The sequence below is a fragment of the Ranitomeya imitator genome, chromosome 4 (genome assembly GCF_032444005.1).
Source record: "Ranitomeya imitator isolate aRanImi1 chromosome 4, aRanImi1.pri, whole genome shotgun sequence".
Lineage (NCBI taxonomy): Eukaryota > Metazoa > Chordata > Amphibia > Anura > Dendrobatidae > Ranitomeya > Ranitomeya imitator.
In genome coordinates, this window is record NC_091285.1 from 129,961,421 (window position 1) to 129,981,611 (window position 20,191).

The window sequence follows — 20,191 nt, forward strand, 5'->3', positions numbered from 1 at the left end:
AACTGTATGGAACATTATATGGGGCTCCTGATTCAATATGGATATTCAAAAACACTTAACCTACTGATGTCTCAATTAATTTTACTTTTATTGGTATCTATTTTTGTTTTTGACATTTATCGGCAGCTGCTGCATTTTCCACCCTAGGCTTATACTCGAGTCATTAAGTCTTCACAGTTTTTTGTGGCAAAATTAGGGGTCTCAACTTATACTCGAGTATATACGGTGATTATTCTAATTTAGTGAGATAATGACTTTTGGGTTATCATTGGCTGTAAGCCATAATCATCAACATTATCAGAAACAAACACTTGAAATAGATTACTCCGTTTGTAATGACTCTATATAATACATGACTTTCACTTTTCGTATTGAAAAACTTAAATAAATTAACTTTTTGAAATATATTCTAATTTTGTGAGAAACACCTGTATCTATAGAAAGTACTGAATATACTTTTCAGTTTTTCTTGCAATAAACAACAAACAATTCAAAGAAAAGTATATCAACTGCTACAATATAGTTTTACACTTTTATAAATATCCTATATTGAATGAAATTTGGATTTGGATTGGTTGCTGCAGCCTACAAGGTAAATACATATTAATCCAGTTGACCTAAAGCCACAACAGGCTTGGTCACATTCCGTAGACTAATCATATCAACAAGAGCCATGCAAAAAAATGACACGTGGCTCATGGAATGCAAATATATCAAAATGTATTAATAGTTACATAAACATAATAATAATAATACCAGAATACCTCAAAATGCAACAACACACCGAATGCTAGGGCATAACAATATTGCTAACTTAATGCTACATCTTGCTACTATTGACCAATCTATATACACATCACACTACCTGATGCTAACAATAGTGGCCCTTACTACCCCAGCATAAACTTAAACCAATTGGACCATCTGGACCTAAATGGGAAAAGTGCTGGAGGAACACTACGGTACCAGGACTGATAAGCTTAAAGTCAATAGACCAGGCAAGATTCCATCGCAAAAATAAACAAACATACGCGTATTTACCAGTGGTTTGCCTTTGCCTCGGTGAATGTCCCACCCCGACGCGCGTTTCGCCTGTTCTTCTTCCGGGGGCGTGTATTTTTTTTTTGCAAATATATCAAAATGTATTAATAGTTACATAAACATAATAATAATAATACCAGAATACCTCAAAATGCAACAACACACCGAATGCTAGGGCATAACAATATTGCTAACTTAATGCTACATCTTGCTACTATTGACCAATCTATATACACATCACACTACCTGATGCTAACAATAGTGGCCCTTACTACCCCAGCATAAACTTAAACCAATTGGACCATCTGGACCTAAATGGGAAAAGTGCTGGAGGAACACTACGGTACCAGGACTGATAAGCTTAAAGTCAATAGACCAGGCAAGATTCCATCGCAAAAATAAACAAACATACGCGTATTTACCAGTGGTTTGCCTTTGCCTCGGTGAATGTCCCACCCCGACGCGCGTTTCGCCTGTTCTTCTTCCGGGGGCGTGTATAGTAAGGGAGGTAGGCGGTCTATTTAAATACCCGGTGGCCAATGATCATTAGTGTTTAGTGCACAACAGTATCTAGGCAACCAAGGGGACCAATCACCGGTTGGCGTTGTTACTGACGGTCACCAGCTGTCCAGTGTGAGTCACCGCTGCCGAACATGACGGCGCATCCGGCCCTGAGTCCGTCTCCTAATGGGAGCGTCCGAGCACCGGTCAAGGATACACCGGGTTCCGGAGAGCACAATCGCTCAACAGAAGTCCGGCGCCTCCCCATAAGACCGAAGTAGGATTTGCATTCCATGAGCCATGTGTCATTTTTTTGCATGGCTCTTGTTGATATGATTAGCCTACAAGGTAAGCCTCATGTTTAGACAGTGATAATAATGAGGTCTAAAGTTCATGGTTTTTGTCACGACATCACTTACTCCATTTGGATAGTGGTGTATATGAATATCCAGGTTCTGGTACATTGATGGCACGGTAGTTCCATGCTTCATTTCATCTGTGAGAAGACGTCTGTCCACCATGTGATACCGTAATGCATTAAGAAGCTCAATGTTAACATTGCTCACTAAGGCATCTAATATTTCCTGCAAGACAAGGTTAGCAAGAAGTATGTCAGTTCCAAAATCTACAGATGTTTTGTTATTTAACATTTTTATGCTCCCTTTTACTAGACAATAATAATAATACTTCATCCTTCCTAGAGACAGACATTTGTACTTACAGCTGGCAAAGCTGCCCAGGCTTCGTTGCTTGGTGCAAAAATGGTAAAACTTCCAGGGCCCTCAATTTCGGGTCTTAAGTTGGCTCTGTCCGAATATAACTGTGTTGTAGCTGCTCCAACTATTCCCAGTGTTTCATAAATATTGGAAAGAGGTAGAGCTGCAGAAGACATGAAGGAACTGTTTAAAGGGAATATGTCACCAGTTTTTTGGGTTACCAGATAAAAAAATATCATTCAATTTAGTGTTTCATATGCATTACTCAAGTATTTTTGATACCCATACACTCCCCACGTATGATCCATAAATACCGTTTTTATTCCTCCTGCGCTGTATGTAACTATGCTCGGTCCATTTTGATGGGCATGGATTATTGTCCATCTCTCTCCTCTTCCTCGCTTGCGCTACACATTCCTTTCAGGGAATTTCAGCGTTCGCATAGAGTTTTGGCACGTGCGCATTCAAATGGCCTCTCGCACGTGCGCAGTATGCTTTGCCCAACTGCGTGCAAAGCATAAAATCATTTTTGAATATGCACTGGCATACATCATAGAACGCCATGGTGTATGCCTGCGCATGCACAATAATGATTTTATGCCTTGCCCGCAGTTGGGCAAAGCATACTGCACATGCGCGAGAGGTCATTTGAATGCGCACGCACCCAAACTCTACACGAACGTAGAAATTCCTCGAAAGGAATGCGTTAGAGCAAGCCAGGATGGGGGAGAGATGGACAATAAGTCACACCCAACAGACCGGACCAAGCATATTTACATACAGTGCCGGAGGAATCAAAAAGTTATGTATGGATCGTATGTGGGGAGTCAAAGGGTATCAAAAGTACTTGTGTAATGCATAGGGGACCTAAATTGAATGATATTTTGACCTGGTCACTCAAAAAACTGGTGACAGATTCCCTTTAAGTAAAAAACAATATGTTATATTATTTTATTCTGCTGGTTTCAGCCTACTGGACTTTAATGCTTTCACCAATTTTTTCTTGGGGTAAACCTGGATTCTAATCTCTCCTTCAAAGAACATAACCAAGTCCTTTCCACTTCCTGCTGACACCAACTCAAAAATATTTCCCGGATGCATTCCTTAGGCTGCCGTCACACTAACAGTATTTGGTCAGTATTTTACATAAGTATTTGTAAGCCAAAACCAGGAGAGGAGCAATCAGTGGAAAAGTATAATAGAAACACGTCACCACTTCTGCATTTATCACCCACTCCTGGTTTTGGCTTACAAATACTGATGTAAAATACTGACCAAATACTGCTAGTGTGACGACAGCCTTAATCAAGAATCTGCAAAAACAATAGTGTGTGCCCTCATTATCTCCCATCTCGCTATTCTCCGGTCTCTCCTCTCTGTTAATACCATCACTGGCTCCATTTCAAAACCCTAAGCTTGGCATACAAAGCCATGCACAACCTGTCTCTTCCATACTTCTGTGACCCAGTCTCCTGGTACTTACCTGCACGCAACCTCCGATCCTCACAAGATCTCCTTCTCTACTCCCTTCTTATCACCTCTTCCCACAATCGCATACAAGATTTGTCCTGTGCATCCACTCTACTCTGGAACTCTCTACCACAACATATCAGACTCTCACCTACCGTGGAACCCTTCAAAAGGAACCTGAGACCTACCTCTTCCGACAAGCCTACAACCTGCAGTAACCCTCGTTCCACCATACTGCTACACAACCAGCTCTACCCTCACCCATCCCTTGTAGATTGTGAGCCCTCGCGGGCAGGGTCCTCTCTCCTCCTGTACCAGTTGTGACTTGCATTGTTTAAGATGATTGTACTTGTTTTTTATTATGTATACCCCTCCTCACATGTAAAGCACTATGGAATAAATATAGCTATAATAATAAATAATAATCATAAGAATGTTTTATGTTGAACTAGACACAATATAATAGTGGCTGCAGGGCAGAATAAAACTTTTTTTTTTTAATTTAATGTTGCAAGGATATTAGAAATCAAAGTATTTGGTACTTAATGATTTAATTTGTTTTAACTTTTTTTTAAGTCCATGTGGGTGTTATAGGATACTGTCGTTTTCAGTGGTGCTGTGTACTTTTTCTCCCTGCATGATGGTAACCAACTATAAGCAGGCAGCAACGTTCAAAAGGAAAGAAGAACACACCCTACCATAGTTTAGAACTAGTTTCAAGGAACTTGTAATCACTTTACAGCGCGATCAGGGCTGTCATTACAGGTCCTTCTCAAAAAATTAGCATATAGTGTTAAATTTCATTATTTACCATAATGTAATGATTACAATTAAACTTTCATATATTATAGATTCATTATCCACCAACTGAAATTTGTCAGGTCTTTTATTGTTTTAATACTGATGATTTTGGCATACAACTCCTGATAACCCAAAAAACCTGTCTCAATAAATTAGCATATTTCACCCATCCAATCAAATAAAAGTGTTTTTTAATAACAAACAAAAAAACCATCAAATAATAATGTTCAGTTATGCACTCAATACTTGGTCGGGAATCCTTTGGCAGAAATGACTGCTTCATTGCGGCGTGGCATGGAGGCAATCAGCCTGTGACACTGCTGAGATGTTATGGAGGCCCAGGATGCTTCAATAGCGGCCTTAAGCTCATCCAGAGTGTTGGGTCTTGCGTCTCTCAACTTTCTCTTCACAATATCCCACAGATTCTCTATGGGGTTCAGGTCAGGAGAGTTGGCAGGCCAATTGAGCACAGTAATACCATGGTCAGTAAACCATTTACCAGTGGTTTTGGCACTGTGAGCAGGTGCCAGGTCGTGCTGAAAAATGAAATCTTCATCTCCATAAAGCATTTCAGCCGATGGAAGCATGAAGTGCTCCAAAATCTCCTGATAGCTAGCTGCATTGACCCTGCCCTTGATGAAACACAGTGGACCAACACCAGCAGCTGACATGGCACCCCACACCATCACTGACTGTGGGTACTTGACTCTGGACTTCAGGCATTTTGGCATTTCCTTCTCCCCAGTCTTCCTCCAGACTCTGGCACCTTGATTTCCGAATGACATGCAAAATTTGCTTTCATCAGAAAAAAGTACTTGGGACCACTTAGCAACAGTCCAGTGCTGCTTCTCTGTAGCCCAGGTCAGGCGCCTCTGCCGCTGTTTATGGTTCAAAAGTGGCTTTACCTGGGGAATGCGGCACCTGTAGCCCATTTCCTGCACACGCCTGTGCACGGTGGCTCTGGATGTTTCCACACCAGACTCAGTCCACTGCTTCCTCAGGTTCCCCAAGGTCTGGAATCGGTCCTTCTCCACAATCTTCCTCAGGGTCCGGTCTCCTCTTCTCGTTGTACAGCGTTTTCTGCCACATTGTTTCCTTCCAACAGACTTACCATTGAGGTGCCTTGATACAGCACTCTGGGAACAGCCTATTTGTTGAGAAATTTCTTTCTGGGTCTTACCCTCTTGCTTGAGGGTGTCAATGATGGCCTTCTTGACATCTGTCAGGTCGCTAGTCTTACCCATGATGGGGGTTTTGAGTAATGAACCAGGCAGGGAGTTTATAAAAGCCTCAGGTATCTTTTGCATGTGTTTAGAGTTAATTAGTTGATTCAGAAGATTAGGGTAATAGGTCGTTTAGAAAACCTTTTCTTGATATGCTAATTTATTGAGACATGTTTTTTGGGTTATCAGGAGTTGTATGCCAAAATCATCAGTATTAAAACAATAAAAGACCTGACAAATTTCAGTTGGTGGATAATGAATCTATAATATATGAAAGTTTAATTGTAATCATTACATTATGGTAAATAATGAAATTTAACACTATATGCTAATTTTTGAGAAAGACCTGTACATCTCACACAGGAACACTCTGCTATGGGCTACCCCCATGTAAGATATAATGACAACATACTGCAGAGCAATTACAAGTGCATTACAACCAGCATACTTATGATACTGACACCTTTGAGCTCATCTCTGGACAGGCAGTGCGGGAGCTGACAACAGAGCTGACCATGCTATACAAGTATGAGAGCTGCTTGAAGACTTTGTAATGTGACACAGCTAAACTCATCTGCACTGATTCATGAAGGAGGTTAGATCAGGAGAACAGAGTTGTCATTATACATCTCACACACTGAGAAACCTGCTGGCAGCTTGTTCTTTTTTCCTTTGAGCGATGCCTGCTTATGATTGACCAACAGTATACAGAAAAAAGTACGGTACATGCCTTCAGTAATAATAATAATAATTTTTATTTATATAGTGCCAACATATTCCACAGCACTTTACAATTAAGCGGGGACATGTACAAACAATAAATTCGGTGCGAGTTAAGACAATTTAAACAGTGACATTAGGGGTGCGGTCCCTGCTCGCAAGCTTACAATCTACAGTAAAAATTGTCTGATAACTTTTTTAATTGAAGAATGCCAAATGCTACATCTGTATTCTTATATATTCTAGATTTATTTTAGTCTATATGGTATAAGACAAGGCACAAATGAAAGTCCATTTATCATATCATTAAGTTGGGCTTCTACCATTAATAGAAAGAGATTATTTTATTATAAGGAAGTTAAAAGTGAGAACAATTGAAGACAGATGCAGTATGAATGCAAGTGGTCTAAAATGATATACCTGCTGGGCAGCCTTTTTCTCCTGGCACTTTCTCATAGCCGGGGCAGCATTCATACACTATTACACTGTCAAAAAGAAATGTATGTTGTCATTACATGAACAAGATTTAGAAAAAAGTGTTACAATGTTGTCATTTTTGGGGGATAAATATAAGGATACCTTTATCCAGAATCTGAATAAATGGAAACAAAGGCATATACAGCATATACAGTGGGGCAAAAAAGTATTTAGTCAGTCAGCAATAGTGCAAGTTCCACCACTTAAAAAGATGAGAGGCGTCTGTAATTTACATCACAGGTAGACCTCAACTATGGGAGACAAACTGAGAAAAAAAAATCCAGAAAATCACATTGTCTGTTTTTTTAACATTTTATTTGCATATTATGGTGGAAAATAAGTATTTGGTCAGAAACAAAATTTCATCTCAATACTTTGTAATATATCCTTTGTTGGCAATGACAGAGGTCAAACGTTTTCTGTAAGTCTTCACAAGGTTGCCACACACTGTTGTTGGTATGTTGGCCCATTCCTCCATGCAGATCTCCTCTAGAGCAGTGATGTTTTTGGCTTTTCACTTGGCAACACGGACTTTCAACTCCCTCCAAAGGTTTTCTATAGGGTTGAGATCTGAAGACTGGCTAGGCCACTCCAGGACCTTGAAATGCTTCTTACGAAGCCACTCCTTCGTTGCCCTGGCGGTGTGCTTTGGATCATTGTCATGTTGAAAGACCCAGCCACATTTCATCTTCAATGCCCTTGCTGATGGAAGGAGGTTTGCACTCAAAATCTCATGATACATGGCCCCATTCATTCTTTCATGTACCCGGATCAGTCGTCCTGGCCCCTTTGCAGAGAAACAGCCCCAAAGCATGATGTTTCCACCACCATGCTTTACAGTAGGTATGGTGTTTGATGGATGCAACTCAGTATTCTTTTTCCTCCAAACACGACAAGTTGTGTTTCTACCAAACAGTTCCAGTTTGGTTTCATCAGACCATAGGACATTCTCCCAAAACTCCTCTGGATCATCCAAATGCTCTCTAGCAAACTTCAGACGGGCCCGGACATGTACTGGCTTAAGCAGTGGGACACGTCTGGCACTGCAGGATCTGAGTCCATGGTGGCGTAGTGTGTTACTTATGGTAGGCCTTGTTACATTGGTCCCAGCTCTCTGCAGTTCATTCACTAGGTCCCCCCGCATGGTTCTGGGATTTTTGCTCACCGTTCTTGTGATCATTCTGACCCCACGGGGTGGGATTTTGCGTGGAGCCCCAGATCGAGGGAGATTATCAGTGGTCTTGTATGTCTTCCATTTTCTAATTATTGCTCCCACTGTTGATTTCTTCACTCCAAGCTGGTTGGCTATTGCAGATTCAGTCTTCCCAGCCTGGTGCAGGGCTACAATTTTGTTTCTGGTGTCCTTTGAAAGCTCTTTGGTCTTCACCATAGTGGAGTTTGGAGTCAGACTGTTTGAGGGTGTGCACAGGTGTCTTTTTATACTGAGAACAAGATTAAACAGGTGCCATTACTACAGGTAATGAGTGGAGGAAAGATGAGACTCTTAAAGAAGAAGTTACAGGTCTGTGAGAGCCAGAAATCTTGATTGTTTGTTTCTGACCAAATACTTATTTTTCACCATAATATGCAAATAAAATGTTAAAAAAAACAGACAATGTGATTTTCTGGATTTTTTTTTCTCAGTTTGTCTCCCATAGTTGAGGTCTACCTATGATGTAAATTACAGACGCCTCTCATCTATTTAAGTGGTGGAACTTGCACTATTGCTGACTGACTAAATACTTTTTTGCCCCACTGTACAGTTGTGGCCAAAAGTATTGACACCCCTGCAATTCTGTCAGATAATACTCAGTTTCTTCCTGAAAATGATTGCAAACACAAATTCTTTGGTATTATTATCTTGATTTAATTTGTCTTACATGAAAAAAACGCAAAAGAGAATGAAGCAAAAAGCAAAACATTGGTAATCTCACACAAAACTCCAAAAATGGGCCAAACAAAAGTATTGGCACCCTCAGCCTAATACTTGGTTGCAGAACCTTTACCCAAAATAACTGCGACCAACCGCTTCCGGTAACCATCAATGAGCTTCTTACAATGCTCTGCTGGAATTTTAGACCATTCTTCTTTGGCAAACTGCTCCAGGTCCCTGATATTTGAAGGGTGCCTTCTCCAAACTGCTATTTTTTGATCTCTCCACAGGTGTTCTATGGGATTCAGGTATTTACTCATTGCTGGCCACCTTACAAGTCTCCAGTGCTTTCTCTCAAACCATTTTCTAGTGCTTTTGAAGTGTGTTTTGGGTCATTGTCCTGCTGAAAGACCCATGACCTCTGAGGGAGACCCAGCTTTCTCACACTGGGCTCTACAATATGCTGCAAAATTTGTTGGTAGTCTTCAGACTTCATAATGCCATGCACACGGTCAAGCAGTCCAGTGCCAGAGGCAGCAAAGCAACCCCAAAATATCAGGGAACCTCCACCATGTTTGACTGTAGGGACCGTGTTCTTTTCTTTGAATTACTCTTTTTTTCTCCTGTAAACTCTATGTTGATGACTTTGCCCAAAAAGCTCTACTTTTGTCTCATTTGACCAGAGAACCTTCTTCCAAAACGTTTTAGACTTTTTCAGGTAAGTTTTGGCAAACTCCAGCCAGGCTTTTTTATGTCTTGGGGTAAGAAATGGGGTCTTCCTGGGTCTCCTACCATACAGTCTCTTTTCATTCAGACGCCGACAAATAGTACGGGTTGACACTGTTGTACCCTCAGACTGCAGGGCAGCTTTAACTTGTTTGGATGTTAGTCGAGGTTCTTTATCCAACATCCGCACAATCTTGTCTTGAAATCTCTTGTCAATTTTTCTTTTCAGTCCACATCTAGGGAGCTTAGCCACAGTGCCATGGGCTTTAAACTTCTTGATGACACTGCGAACATTCAGGTATTTGGAGATGGACTTGTAGCCTTGAGATTGCTCATGCTTCCTCACAATTTGGTTTCTCAAGTCTTCAGACAGTTCTTTGGTCTTCTTTCTTTTCTCCATGCTCAATGTGGTACACATAAAGACACAGGACAGAGGTTGAGTCAACTTTAATCTATGTCAACTGGTTGCAAGTGTGATTTAGTTAATGCCAACACCTGTTAGGTGCCACAGGTAAGTTACAAGTGCTGTTAATTACACAAATTAGAGAAGCATCACATGATTTTTCGAACAGTGCCAATACTTTTGTCCAACCCCTTTTTATGTTTGAATAAATATCCAAGGAGAAAAAGGAAAATGCGGCACTCACCCAGGTAGATTGCGAATCAAAGTCCTTTATTCATCATAACATAACAACGGACATAGTAAGGAGAGGCGGCTGGGAGAGATCAGCGGTGCGGGGAGAAAGAGCAGGACAAGCGCGAAACGATCGTAGTCCTGCTCTTTCTCCCCGCACCGCTGATCTCTCCCAGCCGCCTCTCCTTACTATGTCCGTTGTTATGTTATGATGAATAAAGGACTTTGATTCGCAATCTACCTGGGTGAGTGCCGCATTTTCCTTTTTCTCCTTGGATATTTGTTCACTGCTTTTTATGCTGAGCACCATCCGAACATTGCAGACTATATACATGCTATAGGAGTCTTGCAGTGGAATCCTCAGGCTGCGGCTATACCGCCTGCTGCGATTACACCTAGTGCCGTTCATATTTTGTGCTTTTTGACTTTTTATGTTTGGTGTGGAATTATATTCAATTTGGCTTTAGGACAATTCTTTTTGTGTTTTTTCATTTAAGACAAATTAAATGAAGATAATTATACCAAAGAATTTGTGTTTGCAATCATTTTCAGGAAGAAATTATCTGACAGAATTGCAGAGGTGTCAATACTTTTGGCCACAACTGTATTAACCCCTCTGTGACCTTAGAAGTACTATCCCGTCGAGGTGCCCTGGGCTTATCTGACCCTGGACGGGATAGTACGTCATAGCCGATCGGCCGCGCTCACGGGGGGAGCGCGGCCGATCGCGGCCGGGTGTCAGCTGCTTATCGCAGCTGACATCCGGCACTATGTGCCAGGAGCGGTCACGGACCGCCCCTGGCACATTAACCCCTGGCACACCGCGATCAAAGATGATCGCGATGTGCCGGCGGTGCAGGGAAGCACCGCGCATGGAGGGGGCTCCCTGCGGGCTTCCCTGAGACCCCCGGAGCAACGCGATGTGATCGCGTTGCTGCGAGGGTCTCACCTCCCTCCCTGCTCAGTCCAGCCCCGGATCCAAGATGGCCGTGGATCCGGGTCCTGCAGGGAGGGAGGTGGCTTCACAGAGCCTGCTCAGAGCAGGCACTGTGAAGCCTGCAGCGCTGCATATCAGATCAGTGATCTGACAGAGTGCTGTGCAAACTGTCAGATCACTGATCTGTGATGTCCCCCCCTGGGACAAAGTAAAAAAGTAAAAAAAAAATTTTCCAAATGTGTAAAAAAAATAAAAAAAAATATTCCAAAATAATGAAAAAAAAAAAAAATATTATTCCCATAAATACATTTCTTCATCTAAATTTAAAAAAAAACCCAATAAAAGTACACATATTTAGTATCGCCGCGTCCGTAACGACCCGACCTATAAAACTGTCCCACTAGTTAACCCCTTCAGTAAACACCGTAAGAAAAAAAAAAAAAAAACGAGGCAAAAAACAACGCTTTATTATCATACCGCCGAACAAAAAGTGGAATAACACGCGATCAAAAGGACAGATATAAATAACCATGGTACCGCTGAAAGCGTCATATTGTCCCGCAAAAAAAGAGCCGCCATACAGCATCATCAGCAAAAAAATAAAAAAGTTATAGTCCTGAGAATAAAGCGATGCAAAAATAATTATTTTTTCTGTAAAATAGTTTTTATCGTATAAAAGCGCCAAACCATAAAAAAATGATATAAATGAGGTATCGCTGTAATCGTACTGACCCGAAGAATAAAACTGATTTATCAATTTTACCAAACGCGGAACGGTATAAACGCCTCCCCCAATAGAAATTCATGAATAGCTGGCTTTTGGTCATTCTTCCTTACAAAAATCGGAATAAAAAGCGATCAAAAAATGTCACGTGCCCAAAAACGTTTTCAATAAAAACGTCAACTCGTCCCGCAAAAAACAAGACCTCACATGACTCTGTGGACCAAAATATGGAAAAATTATAGCTCTCAATATGTGGTATTGCAAAAAATATTTTTTGCAATAAAAAGGGTCTTTCAGTGTGTGACGGCTGCCAATCATAAAAATCCGCTAAAAAACTCACTATAAAAGTAAATCAAACCCCCCTTCATCACCCCCTTAGTTAGGGAAAAATAAAAAAAATGTATTTATTTCCATTTTCCCATTAGGGCTAGGGTTAGGGCTAGGGCTAGGGTTAGGGCTAGGGTTAGGGCTAGGGCTAGGGTTAGGGCTAGGGCTAGGGCTAGGGTTAGGGCTAGGGCTAGGGTTAGGGCTAGGGTTAGGGCTAGGGTTAGGGTTAGGGTTGGGGCTACAGTTAGGGTTAGGGTTTAGATTACATTTACAGTTGGGAATAGGGTTGGGATTAGGGTTAGGGGTGTGTCAGGGTTAGAGGTGTGGTTAGGGTTACCGTTGGAATTAGGGTTAGGGGTGTGTTTAGATTAGGGTTTCAGTTATAATTGGGGGGTTTCCACTGTTTCGGCACATCAGGGGCTCTCCAAACACGATATGGCGTCCGATCTCAATTCCAGCCAATTCTGCGTTGAAAAAGTAAAACAGTGCTCCTTCCCTTCCGAGCTCTCCTGTGTGCCCAAACAGGGGTTTACCCCAACATATGGGGTATCAGCGTACTCAGGACAAATTGGACAACAACTTTTGTGGACCAATTTCTCCTGTTACCCTTGGGAAAATACAAAACTGGGGGCTAAAAAATAATTTTTGTGGGAAAACAAAAAGATTTTTTATTTTCACGGCTCTGCGTTATAAACTGTAGTGAAACACTTGGGGGTTCAAAGTTCTCACAACACATCTAGATAAGTTCATTGAGGGGTCTAGTTTCCAATATGGGGTCACTTGTGGGGGGTTTCTACTGTTTAGGTACATTAAGGGCTCTGCAAACGCAATGTGACACCTGCAGACCAATCCATCTAAGTCTGCATTCCAAATGATGCTCCTTCCCTTCCGAGCCCTCCCATGCGCCCAAACGGTGGTTCCCCCCCACATATCGGGTATCAGCGTACTCAGGACAAATTGGACAACAACATTTAGGGTCCAATTTCTCCTGCTAACCTTGGAAAAATACAAAACTGGGGGCTAAAATATAATTTGTGTGGAAAAAAAATATTTTTTATTTGCATGGCTCTGCGTTATAAACTGTAGTGAAATACTTGGGGGTTCAAAGCTCTCACAACACATCAAGATGAGTTCCTTAGGGGGTCTACTTTCCAAAATGGTGTCACTTGTGGGGGGTTTCTACTGTTTAGGTACATTAGGGGCTCTGCAAAACGCAATGTGACGCCTGCAGACCATTCCATCTAAGTCTGCATTCCAAATGGCGCTCCTTCCCTTCCGAGCCCTCCCATGCGCCCAAACGGTGGTTCCCCCCCACATATGGGGTATCAGCGTACTCAGGACAAATTGGACAACAACTTTTGGGGTCCAATTTCTCCTGTTACCCTAGGGAAAATACAAAACTGGGGGCTAAAAAATAATTTTTGTGGGAAAAAAATTTTGTTTTATTTTTATGGCTCTGCATTATAAACTTCTGTGAAGCCCTTGGTGGGTCAAAGTGCTCACCACACATCCAGATAAGTTCCTTAGGGGGTCTACTTTCCAAAATGGTGTCACTTGTGGGGGGTTTCAATGTTTAGGCACATCAGTGGGTCTCCAAACGCAACATGGCGTCCCATCTCAATTCCTGTCAATTTTGCATTGAAAAGTCAAACGGCGCTCCTTCCCTTCCGAGCTCTCCCATGCGCCCAAACAGTGGTTTACTGCCACATATGGGGTATCAGCGTACTCAGGACAAATTGGACAACAACTTTTGAGGTCCAATTTCTTCTCTTACCCTTGGAAAAATAAAAAATTGGGGGCAAAAATATAATTTTTGTGAAAAAATATGATTTTTTATTTTTACGGTTCTGCATTATAAACTTCTGTGAAGCACTTGGTGGGTCAAAGTGCTCACCACACCTCTAGATAAGTTCCTTAGGGGGTCTACTTTCCAAAATGGTGTCACTTGTGGGGGGTTTCAATGTTTAGGCACATCAGTGGCTCTCCAAACGCAACATGGCGTCCCATCTCAATTCCTGTCAATTTTGCATTGAAAAGTCAAATAGCGCTCCTTCCCTTCCGAGCTCTCCCATGCGCCCAAACAGTAGTTTACTGCCACATATGGGGTATCAGCGTACTCAGGACAAATTGGACAACAACTTTTTGGGTCCAATTTCTCCTGTTACCCTTGGTAAAATAAAACAAATTGGAGCTGAAGTAAATTTTTTGTGTAAAAAAGTTAAATGTTCATTTTTATTTAAACATTCCAAAAATTCCTATTAAACACCTGAAGGGTTAATAAACTTCTTGAATGTGGTTTTGAGCACCTTGAGGGGTGCAGTTTTTAGAATGGTGTCACACTTGGGAATTTTCTATCATATAGACCCCTCAAAATGACTTCAAATGAGACGTGGTCCCTAAAAAAAATGGTGTTGTAAAAATGAGAAATTGCTGGTCAACTTTTAACCCTTATAACTCCCTAACAAAAAAAAAATTGGTTCCAAAATTATGCTGATGTAAAGGAGACATGTGGGAAATGTTACTTATTAAGTATTTTGTGTGACATATCTCTGTGATTTAATTGCATAAAAATTCAAAGTTTGAAAATTGCGAAATTTTCAAAATTTTTGCCAAATTTCCGTTTTTTTCACAAATAAACGCAGGTACTATCAAAGAAATTTTACCACTATCATGAAGTACAATATGTCACGAGAAAACAATGTCAGAATCACCAGGATCCGTTGAAGCGTTTCGGAGTTATAACCTCATAAAGGGACAGTGGTCAGAATTGTAAAAATTGGCCTGGTCATTGACGTGCAAACCACCCTTGGGGGTAAAGGGGTTAAATGACAAATAAAAAATTAATGACTAAAGTTAAAAAGATCCATAATTAACTTTTATTTTTATCATACTGTATATTAAAAATATAAAAAAGTATCATCCAGTTTGGTGACAATTAAAATGTATGCTCTTAGAAAATCCCATATAATTTATAATGTCCCTTTTCAACTAAATGTCACAATTGAAATAAAATACAAATAAAACATTGAGCACTCTTAAAAATAATTTACTGATAATGTACATAGGTGATTTCAATACTATACAGTATGTGCGACTTTATTTAACTGATGCCAGCGTCCCTGCATGTCCGCTCTACCTCTACCGGCAGGGACGCCGACATACTCACCGCCGTGGCCGCTTGACGGCGTCTCCCTGTCCTGCCGAAACTTCCTGCTCCTAGGCCCATGAGCTGATCTCCCTGCATCTAAAAGGGGTAGCCCATGCACTATGAATTCGCCCCCAGCCAAGTTAGTATGTGTTTGTCCCTGCTAGTTAGTTGTCCCTACCATTCCTGAACCTATTCTGTTAGAACCTGAACCTGTTGCTGAATCCATTTAGTCTGAACCTGAGCCTGTTCCTGCTACCTGTGTTATCTGAAACTGCTCTGGCAGTACCTGAACCCACTCTGGTGGTACCTGAACCTGCTCCAGCGGCACCTGAACCTGAAACTGCACCGGCAGTACCTAGACCAGCACCCGTGTCCATCTTGCCAAATGTTCCAGGATCCACACTGTCTGAACCTACACCAGTGTACGCCCTATCAAGTGTTCTAGGATTCGCACTGTCTGAATCTGCATCAGTGTCCCTCCTGTCAAGTGTTATAGGATTCGTACTGTCTGAAACTGTACCAGTGTCCATCCGGTCAAGTGTCCCAGGATCTGCACTGTCTGAACCTGTGCCAGTGTAAACCCTTTCAAGTGTTCCAGGAACCTCACTGCCTGATCCTACCTCAGTACCTGAGTCTGCCTTGGACTGAGTCAGTGTCTGCGATCCTGACCCTTGAGGTGAGCTGCTGCAGCACCAGGGACTGCCCTTAAAGTGGTATATGGTGGTCATCTGAAACTGAAGCCTAACCCCACCATCAGGAGCTCTAGCGAAAACCAGGGGGTCGCTTAGCCACACACCTACATGGGTATGCCCAGACCGTGACACATTGGATCCATGATCCACATGCGTGATATTTTGTACAGGCCAAGGAAGCCACTGATCCTCCGCCCTTGGACCTGTGCCAAGATATGACCCAACATCAATATCAGTAGGAAAAAATGCATTGACAACAGCCACTTTGTCCACTCCAGCCCAAGTTGCAGCTACAGCGGCCATGTTTACTCACCCTGCAACTTATGTACCTTAAGCTTATCCTCATCTGTCTGCTCCTCCATAATAAGATGGGGATCCTAAGCAGTGCCAGTGGCTTCTAAATCAGTGCATGCAGCACTATGCAATGTTGGCCCTTCAGTTTCCCTCTGAGTGGGCTAAAGTGGGATTCCTGATGTGCCATCTAGCAGGAAAGGCCTTAGTATAGCTGAACCCCTTGTAGGAGAGATGGAACCATGTTAACTCAAATTTGCAGGCCTTCTAGGTGGCCTTCTGAAAGGTAATCGATGGGCCGAGTTATATATCCTCTGCTGCATCTTACCTTCTCAGACTGCATTAAGTGGATCTGTCTGTAGGCCAGTATGCCATCCTGTTGCACACCCTGTCTTCTAAACTTGGCTTGATTGATGAGGCTCTGGTAGCCACATTTTGGGAGGGATTGTAATGAAGGATTAAGGATGAACTGGCTAGTCAAGACATCCCTGCTACCACCCTAGACAACCTGATTTTCCTGGCAATCTGGATCAACCTCAGTTCCAGGAACAGTCCAAAGAAATGAAGCATGAGAGGAAACCGTCGCAACTGGCTTGAGTCTTCCAGAGACCGCTCATTCTCAAGCCTTTTGAGACAGCTGTCTTCTCTGAATTTATGCAAGTCGACTACGTGAAGCTGACTGAGCAGCAACAGGAACACTATCATGCTAAGGAATTGTGCTGCTACTCATCAGTTCTAGTCTAGGGACTAGAAGAGAGGATAAGCTGGACATGAGTAATACCTCTCCACCGTTGACTTTAATACACCCTTAATACACCCCTAGATACATTTCTTGAAGGGTCTAGCTTCCAAAATGTAGTCACTTTTTGTGTTTTTTTTTGCCATTTTAGCATGTCAAGGGCTCTGCAAATGTTTTACAGAAATTTTCACTTCAAAAATCAAATAGCGTTCTTTCAATTCAGGACCCTGCCATAAGCCCAAACAGTAGTTTTTGACCATGTTAAGGAGAAATTGTGTAACAAATTAAATGGTCTATTTTCTTCTATTACCCATTGTGAAAATCATAAACTTGAGGGTAAAACAACATTTTACTAGAAAAAAAATCATTTTTCATTATCATATCCAATAGTTATAAAGCTCCAAGCACCTGGCGATTCAAAATGCTCAGCACACCCCTTGATGAATTAATCATGAGGTTTAGGGCTTCTGCTGTTTTGGTACTTCAGGGGCTCTGCAAATTAGATATGGTGCCTGCAATCTATTCAAGACAAATTTGCACTCCAAACACGAAATAGCGCTTCTTCCTTTCAGAGCCCACCCTTGTGTGCCCAAACAGCAGTTTTTTTACTACATATGGTATAGTGACACATTCAGGAGAAATTTAAATAATATATTTTCTCCTATTACCCCTTGTGAAAATGAAAAACTTACAATTAAAGCAATCTAAAGCAATATTTTATAAAAAAAAATATATATTTTTTTTTCATTCCACTTTGCCATAATTCCTGTGTAGCACCTGAAGGATTAACAAGTTTCAAGATTAACAAGTTTTCTAACAGCAATTTAGAATAATTTAAGTGGTACAGTTCTTTTAAATGCTATCACTATTGGGGTTTTCTGATATCCAGTGAGTATGGAAAGTATTCAGATTCATTTACACTTTTCACTCTTTATTTCATTGCAACCATTTGGTAAATTAAAAAAAGTTCATTTTTTTCCACATTAATGTACACTCTGCACCCCATCATGACTGAAAAAAAGTCACATGCTGTCCCTTTCCTTGTGATCTACCTTGAGATGGTTCTACTCCTTCATTGGAGTCCAGCTGTGCTTAAATAAACTGATAGGACTTGGTTTGTAAAGGAACACAGCTGTCTATATAAGACCTCACAGCTCACAGTGCATGTCAGACCCAAACAGAATCATGAGGTCTAAGGAAATGGCCATGGAGCTCAGTGACAGAAATGTGGCAAGGCACAGATCTGGCTAAGGTTACAAAAGAATTTCTGCTGTGCTCAAGGTTCCTAAGAGCACAGTGGCCTCCATAATCCTTAAATGAAAAAATTTGGGACCACCAAAAGTCTTCCTAGACCTGGCCGTCCAGCCAAACTGAGCAATCAAGCAAATGTTATTTATTAGCTATTTTGCGTGGTATGGCTATCTACAGTAGTTTAAGGATAAAAGCATTGAAAGTTTAAAAATCGCTAATTTTTCAAATTTTTTATCATATTTCAGATAATTTTACAAAAAAAAAAAACTTATCGATCTAAATTTACCATTAACATAAAGTATAATGTGTCACGCATAAAACAAGCACAAGCATTCCAGAGTTATTACCACATAAAGTGACACTGGTCAGATTTGAAAAATGGGGTTCAAAAATGGGTCGTCACTAAGGGGTTCATACAAATTGGAAGAGTAACTACCATATATGATTATCGAAGATGAGATATCATGTACATGAAAACTATGCATTTCTCACTGTATGTCTAGGACAACTCTGTAAGTGATTTATATTGATGTATACATTTGTGAGGACTATCTAGAATCGATATTTGTGTCGTGCACCATTTATTTTTGTTTTTTATCTTATGTATGTATTCTAACTAGCTGTCAGAAATGTAGCAGACGTATGCTGGCAGATGAAGAATAGCTGGAAGAGATGTGCCTTAGGATTCCATTACGTATTACTAAGTGGCCTGCTGCGTACATAAACATTTCATTGCTTAGAAGAGATCTCACGTCTTGAGATGTGTTTAATGGTAACATTCAGCTCTCTGTTGTGGAAGCAAGACAAATGACTAGTTTTGCAACACACGCCAACAGACTCTGCTTTATTTAATCCTGGTCTGTTGAAATCTTTTGGGTAAAATTGTAATTCTATGTCATGCACATAAATAGTTACAGATGACAGCTCAGGGGAAGGTTAATGCATGCATAACCGTATGAATTCTGGCACCAAGCTGACATTTTTAACATATTACTTGCTATGGGGTTTCAAACCTTTGACCTAAGAGGCTCCAACAGTAGGTCCCTCCTGCTGAGATTAAGATGCTCTAAAGATGCTACTTCGGATTAGTTCATTGCCATTATAATGGAACTCTTTTACTAGAATTTTTGTGATTGAAATCTACAGAATTCTCTGCCGGAATCCACTAAGGCTTGGTTCATGTGTTCAGTTGTCATGCATTTGTTGCGGATCCCGTATTAAGAAAAACTGCATTTGATATAAACGTCCCACACACGTATTCAATTTTGCATCTGTTATTGTTCCATTTTTCTTAGAGGCGTCTTTGAATATCTCTATTGTTCTGGGTGTGCGCATTGCTTAAAAAAGCTGATCCATTAACAGATGAAATAACAAAGGAAAAGACCAGTTACTAAAAAAAAAAAAAATTTTCCCACTATTTCCAGAAACATTTGTGCATCTGCTGTGCACAGCATAGAAAATTATCCCCATTTAAGTGAATCCAACTCAGTTGCAATACATGTTAAATCCACGGTAATGCCCTGAGCAGCACTGTTTCTGGGGAAAAACCGAGGCTCTGATTCATTAAGACTGGCATTATGAATGGGGTCGCTGAACTAACATATCTAATTCATTACGACATGCACTCCACTTAAAGAGTAACTTTTAAGTTGTCTCCTGAGTAAAACACAACTTTCCAATCTCTTTTACTTCTGGGTTTCTGGTGTGGCAGGCACTATTCCTTGAGTAACAGTTCTATTAAGTAGCAGAACTGTAGTAGCAGTAGAACTACAAAGCTCAGCACAAGTTCTGCTGGAAGACATTCAGCTATCAGTGGTTTTTTCTGTGTTTACATTGCTATCACCAAAATTACTCAGAGATAACACGGCATTTGGACAAATATACAGCTCTGAACAGTTTG

The 20,191-nt window shown here is 41.1% G+C and overlaps 1 protein-coding gene across 1 annotated transcript in view; it reads right to left on the reverse strand.

The window, feature by feature from the left end:
- The window catches only part of TGFBI (transforming growth factor beta induced), a 203,286-nt gene that overhangs the window by 119,107 nt on the left and 63,988 nt on the right, over positions 1 to 20,191 (reverse strand). The window contains exons 3-5 of the mRNA XM_069763923.1: positions 6,893 to 6,957; positions 2,264 to 2,421; positions 1,962 to 2,126 (exon numbers count right to left, since the gene is read on the reverse strand). Of these exons, the coding sequence (XP_069620024.1) occupies positions 1,962 to 2,126; positions 2,264 to 2,421; positions 6,893 to 6,957 (388 nt within the window). The remainder of the gene's footprint in view (positions 1 to 1,961; positions 2,127 to 2,263; positions 2,422 to 6,892; positions 6,958 to 20,191) is intronic.